Genomic DNA, 13170 nt, shown 5'->3' with positions numbered 1-13170 from the left:
TTCACAATACAAACAAAGTTTAAAAAATTCAAAAACAATTTTACTCCATAATACTAGACACAATGTCAGTTTAATCATCCAAACACAAATAAATAAAATTTTCAATTTCTTCACACCACAACCTTTAACACTCCCTATACAATAGAAAACACCGGCAACCAAACACTGAAGAAACTCTAAAATTGTATGCAATGATATGATCCGGCGTTTCTGGATTAAAAGGTCTGCCGATATCACTCACTCAGAGACAGATATCTTCCACTGGCGTCGAATCCTGCACTAGACACAGTGACGAAAATTATCAAAATCTAGCAAGTAAATATCAAAACATAACAAGTTAACTCGTGGAAGCTCAGTGCTTACCATGTTTTCTTTGTTCTCTTCAACTTTGTCCCCTGAAAGTGAAGGACTAACTGGACCTGTAAATAAAAATTATATCTTCAAAATGTTAGGTCACCCTCAAAGTAATTACAAATACTGTACAGGAAATAACATTGTATACTTGCCTTCTTCCCCAGTAGATTTCTTTCCTTGTTTAATACTGTCCTTCCCTTTATTGGTCTCTGGTTTAGTTGGCTTCTGCGGCTTCTTCTGTATCTTACCATTTCCTGTCTCTGGAACTGATCTTGTATTAGCAGAATTCCTACTCAAAGATGCCCTGGTCCTGGTTGAAGGATAGTTCTTTGTGGTAGCCTCCTTCTTGGCTGATACAGTGACCGAGGAAACTTGAGCAGTATCATTATTCAAGGACTTCGGTTTTAGTTTCCTATTTCCGATTGTAGAAGAAGAGCTGAGAACCTCATCATCAGATGACCGACTTCCCTCTTCGGGCACCTGAGAAAAGGTTTCAGAGACTTGCAATTGCTCTGAAGTTCCTGTTATATTATAGCTCTCAAATAATTCTTTAACAAGTTCTTCAAGTTCACCAAGGTTATGACGACGAGCATATGATTTGAGTTCATCCCGCATTCGCTGAAGAGGCTATTAGAAGGGATGAAAAACAAATGGTGAAAATCATCTCTTACATAAAACTTTGTTAGCCTAACTTTTCATTTACTAACAACATGCAAAAGCAACTAATTGAAACTATTGTGTGCAAGAAAGATATCGGCAATAATCCAACTAAACCTCATGATTTAGACAACAAATTATACATCTAAATTGGCATACCTCACATCCAGCTTCCAAGGCAAGTTTGAAAAACCCAAGTGAAATTGAGTGCCTAGCCTCAGATTCAGATTGCTTAATCTGTCTAAGCCAATATGACGCTGATGACAGAAGACTAAACTTCTTTCTGCTTGATGCTCTGGAAACATCAGATAGAGGTGTTTCGCTTCTCCCCTGAGTATTAACCGATCTCTTAGTTCTAGTTTCGGAAATTGGAGTGATGTTGCCAACTGATTTTGGAACTGAACCCACTGTCGACTTGGCAGGAATAGAAAGCCTTCTAGGTGGCTTAGCAGACTTTTCTTTGCCAGACAGATCAAGAACACTCACACTTTTACTTATGGTTGATGCAGTTCTTCCCCTGAAAAAACATTAAGTTCAATACAGATTCAAAGTTAGCAATGAATAGTAAAATTCTGGCCGAAGAGTATTACGATACCAAATTTTAGGTTTTAAATCAGATATAAGAATCTAAGATTTATTCAAAACTCGGTTATCATTTCAGTTGAAGCAAAAGAATGGTCAATCTTCTTACAATTTTGATCACCAAAGTTTACTATTGACAAAGAATTTCAGAGGATAATTAAATTCCCAGAAAATAACACTATAATTTCTCTGAAAACATGTAAAAATCACATACAAGCTGCCCAACTATTTTTCTAAGCCAACTTTGTTAAATTCGTTATAAAACAATACTCAACTATATATTTCGTCTCCATAATAATATCTGCATCTAAACAAACCAAAAGAAACTAGGAAGTAAATGAAATAAACCTCCTGGTGACAGAAGAATTCGAAGATTCAACCACTGGCGCCTTCTCCTCCTTCGATTTGGCCGCCGATCGGAGCGGATACCTCAGCTTCGACTTCGTTGTATTCACTGTAACATTTCAATAACATAAAATTTCATGAAGAAAATTAAAATAAATACCTAGAAAATTATATCTAATATATAAAGATTCTTACCACTAACAACGGTAAGTTCTTCTCTCAAGGTTTCGGCCATGATTTCAATATACTTTAATTTCAGAATTTCTCGTGAAACTTGTGACCGTTTTGATGACTATGGCAGAACTGATAACAGACTGGAATTTATAAAAGGAGAGAGAAGCTGTTCTTTTGCCGTTTGTCCATTGGGCGGGAAAATTTAGGAACCACCTCATCTTTGTCAAACTCAAAACATATTCTCACCACTTCCCTTCCCGTACTGAATTGTTTTACTCGCTTCATTTAGTTGACACGTTTCATATTTGTGTTCCTCTAAGTTAGGTTCATGGTTTCTGTTGACGTGTAATAATTTCATTGGTTTGTGAATTGTTTTCTATGGTTTTGAGATGTCGGACTTGGTCCTCCAAACGGGTGGAATAAACAAACGGGTCTGGATGATGATTGAGGCGAACTTTTGAACGGCTGGGCGCTGAGTGGGACCTACTTAATGACCTGTAAACGCTCGCTGATTTAAATTTTGAATTTCAAATCTTGAGCCGTTGAAACTGCTTTACGGTTAAGATGGGACTGTATTTCTCATGGAATTCGTCTTTGTCTACTTGCTTGAGTGGACCAAACACGTGCTTCACTAGCCCTTGGGCCCCCACGTGATGGGTTCTAAGGCCCATACGGCCGAGCAGTTTGGGCTCCATCCTAAAATAATTCTCTTGGAACATGTAAATAGTGAAGAATAAATCTCATAGGGTACGTTTGTTTTGTTATTTTGGATAGGATTTTAGGAATAATATTGGGTAGTTGAATAGGGTGAGTATTACGAGGTAAAATTTAAAAATTAACAAAAAAACCCCCTAGGTTTGCTAATTTAACTAAATACCCCAATATATAAAAATTTTGTAAAATAACAAAAACACTCCCACCAACCACAGTGCCAGATTCTGGCCACCACCGCCAGAATCTGGTCAGAATCTGTCGTTACGACTCAAACCAGTCGGATCTGGCCGGCGGTGTGTCGATCTGGCCTTTTTAGGTCTGGCCACCGACAGCCGCAAAATGTCAGATCTGGCTGTTGGCCAGATCGGTGAATAAACAACCAGTTCCGATCATTTTAAGGCCGTTGTGATAGATTCCGGCCACCATCGATGGCGGTTGCCGAAATCTGGCAACTATGGATAGATGAGGTTGTTTTTGTTAATTTTTAAACTTTTTTTCTGGGGGTGTTTAATTAAGTTAATAAACTTAAGAGGTCTAAAAATAATTAAAAAAATAGAATAATATTTCTCAAATAATTAAATAAACAGATATTTTGGAAATAGGATAGGGAATAAGGTTTGAAATAATAAAACAAACAACCCATAATTATTCTGGTACAAATGGACAACTTTAAAGCATGATTAATTAAAAATGAAATGCAAAGAAAAAGTGTCTCGGGATTGTCTTTTCTTGATGAGGATTTGATGTGATTATTTGGAAGGTATAATAGTGAGTGGAATATAAGACACTCATTTGGTTACTTTTAATTTGAGGATGAGTTAATAACTTAACCCTAGAGGTATTTAAAATAAATAAATAAAAATTTCCATGTTGTCAAGTTTAAGGTGTTAAAATAAATGATAACAGAATGATTTGGTAAATAAATAAAAAGCATATACATATATTAATAGAAAAGGAAAGAAATTATTAGTTGACTGTTTGATGTTATATTAAATGGCATGGTATGGTGATGTTTACATATTTGTTTCCTTATACACAAAATGTGTTTGTTTGAAAATAAAGTAATGGGTAGGTGTGAAGTAACTTCATTTTTAAAACTTTATTAAGTGTCAATGTCTTGGAATTTATCTTATTTATCTCTAACACTCTCCAAAGCATCAATGAAATGTTTGGTGGGATTTCCCATCCATCATGCTTAATTCCAAAACGGTTAGCGGCCAAACCAATCCCCTCTAAGATTTTTTTTTTATTTTTTGTATGATTGGGTATCAGACCAACTAACGTAAACTTCAACTAATCTATCGAAATTTTAAAATTATCGATTGGATAAAAATTTCAGTGGTCAACGAAAAATCTTTATTGAACAATTGGACCACTTAAAGGATTGGTTGGTTTAGCTTTGTATATTATCATTTAGTTTAATTTCATATTTGTTAAATTATAATGAAATAAACAATAATGAGAAAACCATCATAAATAGTTCAACAATCAATTAAATCTTTTAGATATATTATTTAAAAAATCTTAAATTTAATTTATTTAAGTTGTTAATAAGAGTAACTATTCAATCATTAAAAAGATTTATTTGACTGTTAACTCGAAGAGGTTCGAGGATTAATTGACTCGGAATAGGTTGTCCGAACACCATCGGTAAAAAATAATAATAATAATGATGAGAAATTATATGCTAATTTAATAACGTACAAAACTTTCTTAATTAGCTTTTGCAGTTGCAGCTTTGATATTCGTTGATACTACAGGAGTCATGATGACTGGGTTCACAGACTCGTGGCCGTGTGGCAGTTTGACAGCAGTCTTTTTACAATTTTACTCTTCTTTTGTCTCACGGTCACGGCACCAGTAATTCCAGCGTGTCACTCATGCACCATCTGACAACCTCTCCCACTTTCCAATACTATCCTTTATTTCCACGCGCTCCTGATACCCATGTCCGTGACTCTACCGCCACAAATCAGCCGCTAAATTTCTCACACACTCTCACTCGCAACTCTCCTTCTGGTTTCTGGTAAGAGGACACAAGAGTAATTCAACAATGCTTCTGCTTAAAATAAAGAAACTGGACACTTGTACACAAAGTAACTGCCATTGGGACACCCAACACCACCTCTTTAAAACACAGCTATTATTCCATGCACTCGACCTCATGATAGAACCTTTTAATCCAAAGGTCAAAACTTCATTGACCAATTATCACACGGCTATAACTTATAAGTGGCGTCTCTTATAATGGAATCACTTCTAGCATAACACAACTGTTTATTTTATCTAAATTTTTCAAATTCAGTCATTTTTTGCACTATCAGTGCACAGAACACAGAGCAAGCAAAGCAAAGCAGAAAAAAATCGATGAAGCTTTATTTCTTATTTCCTTGATTCCCAAGCTCAGTGATTCGCACACTCATGGTACATTTCCTTTTATTTTTCTATAAATCTTTTTTCATTCTCTTCTTCTCACGCCTGAACTAATTTATTTATTTATTTATCTTTTCGAAAAATATCTGAGTATGCTTTTCTGGGGGTTTTATTTTTTAGCACAGGAATGGTAGATTTGAAAGTTGGAAGAGCCACATTTGTCTGGTAACTTTCAGATCTAGTGCAAATCCAGCTTATACGTGTTAATTTAGTGATTATTTTGCTTTTGTTCTCGTGTAGCATTTTGTGGTTCTTTCTCCGTGGCAGATCACGAAGTTAAGCTTTCTAAAGTAAGTAATTTGTGCTTGAATTCTCAGATTTTGCTTTCTCTTTGATTGCTTGTTCGTTATCTTTGAATATTATGGTCTTGAATAAACTAGATCACTGTGTTTTACTTAATTTCTTTTTCAAATCTAACGTTGCTTCACTGCAATCATGTTGCCGCCACTTTAAAACATAGATTAATTTTTCAAAGCATTAGCTGTAAAATATTGGAATTGAGATTTTGACTTACTTTACTTAAACTGTTTATAACATGTAATAATTAATAATTTTAGTCAAAATTAAGATAAAATACACTGTATTGCATTTATATTTTAAAATTTAATTGTAATGATTAGTAGTGCACTGTACTGTTAGATTGTTAGTAATAACCAGAAATAGTGCATTATTATACGCATAGAAGTATATGGACCAAATAAGTATCAAACTTTTGTGTTGTTGGCATTGCAAGAAGGTTTGCAACTTGTAGTAATTGAACTTGGCTTCCTTACCCAAAATTTATCTCATTAGTAATGTTGAATTTGAATTACTTTACTGAAAATGTAGTATTGGAGCCAGTAGTTTCTGACATTTATACTGAGAGATGATCTTTGATAAAAAAACAACATGAACCAAAATTACTTCCACATGCCCCTTTGAGTTTAGGAAGAACAACTGAAAAGAGTAAATGTTGTATTCATACATGGTTCAAATACTTCTGATGGATTTCTGTTTCCTGTATTGCATGATACCGTTTTGGTTGTACATGATTTCTTAGAATTACATTGATGGATGGACAAGCTAACATACCTTGAATGATGCAGGAAGTGGGATTGAAGTTTGAGCTACTAAAAGTTCTTGTCTTCCAGCTATGGGAAAATCACCTGGAAAATGGATCAAGACTATACTTTTTGGCAAGAGATCTTCTAAATCTCATACTTCAAAAGGAAGGGAGGTAAATATGAAGCTGCAAATATGCTTGAAACTTTCTAAAACAGCATTTTAAATTATTAATGCAACAACGAGTTTCTATTTAAAGATTATTACTTGTGACATGAGTATTTTCGCTCTAGTCTTCATAATTTTAAACTTCCACCAGACTATTGGTATGGTACTTTTTTGGAATAAAACTAGACAGTTAAATTTTCACAGTAGATTGCAGCTTGAATAAGGTCAGCTATTATATTGGTCCTAACATCACTGTATTATGCTTTGATGGTATGAAGTTGATGTTGCCTGAGTCCTAAAATCATTACTTAGATGTACCTAAAACCAGCTATACAAGATTCATTTACCTATGGTTTTAGGATGCTAGGAATTAGTTATAGCTTAAATTACATAATTGCTTTTGGGTAATTTAGAACACACTTAATTTTTGTGGCCACACCTTCATCACTAGGAAATTGCTGCATGTGCTCATACTAGCAAATTTAGTACGTTTTCATTTTGTTGGAGATCCCATATCGATTAGACACACTCAAGCCAATGGGTTTATAAGAGTGGACAATCCTCCTATTCAATAAGGCCTATTGGGTGAGGAGTTAGGCCCAACTCAAACACATTTATCATATGGTCAGTATTAGTCATCTGCTTTGAAGCACTTGCTTGAATTAGACAAGTTTATATTTTAGATACATATGTTATCGTTATCATTATCATTAACTTTGGTAATATGGGTTTATTTATTTATTTCTAACAGAAAGTTGCGAATGAAAAAGAGGTTTTGGTTTCTGTCAAGGCAACAGACACTGATGATAATTTGAATCTTCCTTTGGCTTCTCATCCAACCACATATACCACTCATCAAAATGAAAGGAATTTAGTTTTGGAAAACAAGGAAGCTGCAGATATGCCACATGATGGGGCAATATCGTTGCCTGGGAGTCAAGCTGCAGATTCACAAGATTTCACACCACAAGATGAACCATATGATCCTGAGAAAATCAGGCTAGAGCAAGCTGCAACAAAGACGCAGGCTGCTTTCAGGGGTTATTTGGTAATCTTCTTACTTTGTGAATGTATTCAGGGGCTAGTACACTCTCACAAACTGGCTTTGATTTTCTGTCTTTGTACACTGAATAGACTCTTGACAATGTATAGCTTTGATCTTATTAAGTATGTTAGATTTTGTTTTATGGACATAATTATGTTTTTGATATTATGTCTATACTAACATAAGCTTATGCTATGAAGGCCCGCCGAGCATTTCGGGCTCTCAAAGGCATAATAAGGTTGCAGGCTCTCATTCGGGGACACCTGGTTAGGAGACAAGCAGTTGCTACTTTGTGCTCTATGCTAGGGATTGTGAAGTTACAGGCACTTGCTCGTGGCAGAAAGGTTAGGCATTCCGATAGTGGACTTGAAGTGAACAGAAAGTGCAATCTAGTGAAGCTTTTGGTAATTTCTTAAGTCCACAGTAAATTGGAAACTTTTAATCATAGTTCATCTTCTCTTATTTAACTTGATGAAGAGATTCATTTAATCAATTAAATACATATTTGTCTGAGTTTAATTGATTTGTATTGTGTAATTGCTCTTTTATTATTATTCTTTTGCAATGTGGTTGGGGTTGCAGCACATTCAGGATAGTGGGAGCCCACAGTTAGATGGTTTATACAAATAGACTTGCTGCAATCATTGTAATTGGTTTATAAGACCATTGATCAACGTCACCCAAAGTCCAGTGTTTCAGTATCATCTCAGTACCTAATGTCTGCCCCACAAATGTCTATGATTGAACCTGTTCATTATTTGGTTGTGAATCTTCTCTTCAAGAGTCACCCTATGCTGGACATAATGTTTTAAGATACCATGAGTTTGGGACCTTGGGTACATATACTACTTTGAGATATGGTGTAATTTTCTGATCTTTTTAGGGTAGTTAACTTCTAGATTTCCTCTATTATGATGCCATTTCCAATCTCAAAAAGTATTGGTAGTGTACATTTGGAAGACATCTCACGTATACAGATTCAAGACATTATTAAACTTCCTGAATTTCTACATGCCCTGGTTTATCTCTAATTATTTATTGTCTTTTTCTTTTTTATGTTTTATCCATCAGGAAGGCAAGCCTGTGAAGTCTGTTGGAGTTAATTTGTCTATACGAATGAGAAAGCTTTCAACAAATGCTTTTGTCTCTAAGGTATGCTTATAGTCATGTCATACCTCTCTGTGTTGCTATAATATTTATTTATTTCGAATAAGCAATAGTTTGGGTTACCATGTCTTTGTGCCGTATCATTTAAGGCGACCTAAATGGGTGCCTCCAGCATATTGATGTGCAAGTAGGTCTTTTTAAACTAAATAAAGAAAAACTAACTTCTAGTTTGAATTCCGCATCCACTGTATTGGTGATCACTAATACTCCAGTGTTAGCTATTCAGGGGATTTATTTGCTATTTTTTATTTAATCTTCACCCACGTTCATTTTTTTATACTGGAAAAATGATTGCTGAATTTGTTGATTTAGCTGCTCGCTCCATCACCTACCGTGATGCCTTTGCGCCTCCAATATGAGCCTGAGGAGCCAAATTCAGTCTCAAACTGGTTAAAACGCTGGTCAGCATCTCAGTTCTGGAAACCAGCTCCCCAACCAAAGAAAGCATCAGGGTCAAAAACTCAGAAGAAGCAGGTTAATTCTCAAACCATTGATGCTGAAACAGGCCGACCAAAACGAAGTGTCCGAAGGGTTCCTGCTACAAACGCTGAGAATATCTCATTGCAGTCAACCCCTGAATTTGAGAAATCCAAACGTAGTCTGAAGAAAGTTACAAGTCATCAAGCAGATCCAGTGCATGAAAATCCACAAAATGAACTTGAAAAGGTTAAGCGTAGCTTGAGAAAGGTTCATAGCCCTGTTGTGGAGACTTCTGTTTCTGTGCAGTCAGAGTTTGAATTTGAGAAGCCAAAGGTAAGTATGGAAAAGGTATCAGGTACTTTAAGTCATGAAATTTTAGAACAGAGCATGGGTTCTTCAGGTGAGAAGATGAAGAAAGAGACGCCTTTGACACCATCCAAACTACCTGATGTAGAATCTACTCCAGAACCAGTTGAAATGAAGGAGACATCTGATTTACCTTCTGGTGATCAAATTGTGGTTGAGTCAAAGCCTTTGATAGACAATGGTGGAAAAGATGAGATTATTCCTGTACCAAATGGTGAGCTTAATTTAAAGGATGATTTGGTAAACAATGAGAATCACAAACCAAGCAGGAAAGCTTCTACTCCGGCAAAGCAAGAACGTGCCGAGAATGGGTTGCAAAACAGTCCAACACTGCCAAGCTATATGGCGGCAACTGAATCTGCAAAGGCAAAGCTGAGACTACAAGGCTCCCCTAGGTCTGGCCAAGATGGAGCTGACAGAATTAGTGCCACTCGACGGCAATCACTGCCATCTTCAACTAATAGCAAAATCAGCTCACAGTCACCAAGGACGCAGAGACCTGTTAATGCTGGCAGCAAAGGTGGTCATAAAGGCGACAAAAATCACTCATCATCGAAAGATGGAAATGGTATGAAATTTTAGCGTTCAGTAGAATTACTGGTGGTTTTTTGGTCAAGGATTGGCTTGAAACCTGCATATATTTGTTTCCATTATAATCTCAAGACTATTCTCTTTCCCTTTTTTTTTTTTTTTTTCAAGATTTTACTAATCATACTCCTTGGTGGTTGGGTTTTGCAGCAAAAGTAAGCCAGGAGTGGAAAAGGTGAGTTTCTGGAAAAATCTGATTTCCAGGATTTAGTGTAAGGGGCTACAATTGACCTGCAGTTTTTCATTAATTATCTGTCGTGTACGATTATACTGTAAAAGTGAGATTGAGTCTATAACTGGAGGTGTGTGTGGTGGCCGAGAGAGACTTAAAAAAAATTGTGATTTGGGGTGTTTTTGATTTTTGTACATCATAGGTTTTGAAGTTATTTCCTGCTTGCAACTATACATCAATTCATGAACTGTGGTTGGTTGACTTGGTATTTGGTTGTTCATAGTGTGATAATATACTACTTCCACTTCCAATTTCACATTTGTTCTTGTTTTCCCCTTTGGCAGAGCTGAATTTATTCATATTAGTTTATCCTAATTTTATTGATAGCTTGTAAATATTAGCACCAATACAATGATATTCCTCAAAAACCTCTATGTAATAAAGATGAAAGTCCAAGTACATATATAGTTTCAACACCTTATATTTACACTCAGTCGACCTTAAACCTCTGTTTTACAACCCGGACCGGACCGGATTGTTCAGTCCAATCGGTTTGATCGGGAATCGGTCTTTACTCCGGTCCGGGTTAACATAAAAATCGAGAATGTCATTAAACTCGCTTTAGACTAGCAATGGACTGGTGGAACAGTATAAAACCGTTGGTCCGACTGGCCCGTGGCTTAAAATTGTTTGCTATTTTTGGGTATTTGATATTAAAAAATTCATCTTCCTAATTCGTAAACTAATTTGCAGCACTGTTTCATTCTCTATTTCATTTGAATAAAAAACCAAATTGCATTTTCCATTTTTATCTTCTATTCTTCTTCACTTACTTTAAAATCTACAGTGTAAAAAAGAAGAAGTAAGGGAAAGGGAAGGGGAAGGAAGAAGAAAGAAAAGATGAGACAAGAGAAGTGTAAAGAAGAAGAAGTAAGGGGAGGGGAAGGAAGAAGAAAGAGAAGAGGAGACAAGAGAAAGAGTAAGGAAGAAAATTAGAAGAAAGAAAAGAGGAGATGAAGAGAAAGAGAAGGAAGAAGAAAGAAGAAAGAGAAGAGGAGAGAAAAATTAGGGTAGAGAGACGCGAATGTGCTAGAAGAAAGAAGGAAGAAAGTGATGGGGAGTGATGGAGAGAGAGAGAAAAAAGGAAAAAGAAGAAAGTGATGGGGAGTGATGACCAGATGGGGAGAGAGAAAAAAGGAAAAAGATGGAAGTGATGGGGAGAGAGAAACAAATAATTAATAATAAAATCTATAGGATACATTTGCTTTATTTTAAACTTATAGGGGCTTATCGGTAAATTTTAGGGATGTATTTGCTGGTTTTCAAACTCATAACAATTAATGGAATTGTTTAAAGATGTGATTGCTATATATTGTCAGACCGATCGGTTCAATCGGTTAGACCGGTCAACCAACGAACTGGTCCCTTGATTGGGTCAACAAGCTGTCCGATTTTTAAAATAATGCCTTAAACTCAATCCACTTTGGTTATGGTTCCAAATGCCAATGTCTAAAAGAATTGCATCCTTCAACCTGATCTTTTCTCAATTGTGCAATTCTCTACATGATCGAGAAATTCTTTATTAGGTTGAAATATTTTTATTTGATACCACCAGATCCAAAATTTTGTACCAGTCAAGAAATTCCCTACCTTCCAAATAAATTCTCCATGATTGCAAAGCTAACATGGCACCAACTCATCACATGATTTAATCATTGTAAATAAAATTTCTATTATAACTCTTTTTGCCCTTGTATAAATAGGGCAAGTTTTTACCTCCTATTTGTTTTTCCAACTAGGGAACTTGGTCTTGTTTGTTGTTGACGACTGGCTTTGCACAAATCATAAAAAGATTTATTTATTTTTTAATTTTACTTAGAAGAAGAAAAGAGGAGATTTATAATAAACCTCACAAAATGCAGTCTTCAGTTTCCAGTCTATCAATTGTGCTTATACTAATTTGTCTCTGTCGCATCTCCCAAACGACGTTGAACCTGTGCTACATATGAGAAACTATGCCAGATTGGGTTGCATATAACATTCACAAAGAGTTGTATAGCATGATGAAAACAACCCCACATTTGGTGTCGTTCTCTGAAAATGATGGGTTTGCCACGTCGTGGCCTCTCTTTGCAACCTATATAGTCGTTTTGTGAGAAACGATGGGGCTGCCGCTTCGTGACATATTTCTGCACCTGAAGTGGTTGCGCCAATGATACGACGGATCGTACTCTAGTTGTCGAACACCGACACAAATGTTGATCATATTCCACAGTAGTAAACTTCAAATGTGGATCAAGAGGGACCAATGCTAGCTTAGCAGCAGCCAGCCCTGATTCAGCTATCAACTCCAAAACATACTTCCTTTGACACAAGCTAATCCCTTTGGAAGACCTTGCAACTTCAAAACCTAAAAAATACCTAAGAGCTCCCAGATCTTTTAACTTAAAATGAGAATGTAGCAAATCTTTAGTAGCTTGAATAAGAGTAGAATCATTCCCAATAATGACTAAATCATCTGCATAGATGAGTAGGATAACAATATTGGCTTGATCCTTCTTAAAGAAAAATGAGTGGTCTGAAGGTGACTGCTGGAAGTCGTCCAACAATAATGCTGCAGTCATTGTTTTAAAAGCCGGACCGGACCGGCTGGTCCAACCGGTTGGACCGGGAACCAGTCACGTGTTCAGTTCGGGTTAATCCTAAAACCGTTATAAGTAATGGACCGATTAAACCGTTAAAAAACCGGATCTTTTCAGCGAACTGCCGATCCAACTGGACCGACTGATAAACTGGTCCAATTAAAAATCCCTAAACCTAATACACACATCCTTCTTCTCATCGCGTTCAGTTCATCTCTCTCAGTTTCTTACGCAAATTTCTCAGCTTCTTCTCTCTTCTCTGCAAAAATTTTTCAGCTTCGTCTCTGTTGTCTGTTCTTTGC

The 13170-nt window shown here is 36.1% G+C and overlaps 2 protein-coding genes across 4 annotated transcripts; one reads left to right on the top strand and one right to left on the bottom strand.

Annotated features, from left to right (window-relative positions):
* Window positions 1-462: 462 nt before the first annotated feature.
* Window positions 463-2278, bottom strand: LOC116110267. Its single transcript, XM_031396483.1, has 4 exons — window positions 2134-2278; window positions 1942-2047; window positions 1171-1528; window positions 463-981 (listed from the first exon to the last, which is right to left on the bottom strand). The coding sequence occupies exons 1-4, from the start codon at window positions 2171-2173 to the stop codon at window positions 469-471; spliced, it is 1017 nt and encodes a 338-aa protein (XP_031252343.1). The 5' UTR covers window positions 2174-2278; the 3' UTR covers window positions 463-468.
* Window positions 2279-5139: 2861 nt separating this feature from the next.
* On the top strand, window positions 5140-10440 carry LOC116110271 (protein IQ-DOMAIN 31-like). Of its 3 annotated transcripts, none has more exons than XM_031396490.1 (9): window positions 5140-5250; window positions 5385-5424; window positions 5500-5549; window positions 6345-6475; window positions 7220-7516; window positions 7714-7917; window positions 8585-8665; window positions 8993-10034; window positions 10205-10440. In XM_031396490.1, exons 4-9 carry the CDS (start codon window positions 6392-6394, stop codon window positions 10231-10233), a joined length of 1737 nt encoding a protein of 578 aa, XP_031252350.1. In that variant the 5' UTR covers window positions 5140-5250; window positions 5385-5424; window positions 5500-5549; window positions 6345-6391; the 3' UTR covers window positions 10234-10440. The 3 variants fall into 3 exon arrangements, with proteins under 3 accessions (XP_031252350.1, XP_031252351.1, XP_031252352.1); XM_031396491.1 differs by having other exon boundaries at window positions 5380-5424; XM_031396492.1 differs by lacking the exon at window positions 5385-5424 and having other exon boundaries at window positions 5141-5250.
* The last annotated feature ends 2730 nt before the right edge of the window (window positions 10441-13170 follow it).

The sequence above is a fragment of the Pistacia vera genome, unplaced genomic scaffold, assembly GCF_008641045.1.
Source record: "Pistacia vera cultivar Batoury unplaced genomic scaffold, PisVer_v2 Contig6, whole genome shotgun sequence".
NCBI lineage: Eukaryota > Viridiplantae > Streptophyta > Magnoliopsida > Sapindales > Anacardiaceae > Pistacia > Pistacia vera.
Note: the sequence above shows the minus strand (reverse complement) of the source record. Positions and strands in the feature narration are given on the sequence as shown.

Bases quoted from the DNA above. Each gene is read 5' to 3' on its own strand.
- LOC116110271 (XM_031396490.1), top strand. From the start codon at position 6,392: ATGGGAAAATCACCTGGAAAATGGATCAAGACTATACTTTTTGGCAAG. The intron at 6,476-7,219 runs GTAAATATGAAG...TATTTCTAACAG, and splicing joins ATACTTCAAAAGGAAGGGAG to AAAGTTGCGAATGAAAAAGA. The intron at 7,918-8,584 runs GTAATTTCTTAA...TTTATCCATCAG, and splicing joins GCAATCTAGTGAAGCTTTTG to GAAGGCAAGCCTGTGAAGTC.
- LOC116110267 (XM_031396483.1), bottom strand. From the start codon at position 2,173: ATGGCCGAAACCTTGAGAGAAGAACTTACCGTTGTTAGTG. The intron at 2,048-2,133 runs GTAAGAATCTTT...GAAATGTTACAG, and splicing joins AGAACTTACCGTTGTTAGTG to TGAATACAACGAAGTCGAAG. The intron at 1,529-1,941 runs GTTTATTTCATT...ATGTTTTTTCAG, and splicing joins AATTCTTCTGTCACCAGGAG to GGGAAGAACTGCATCAACCA.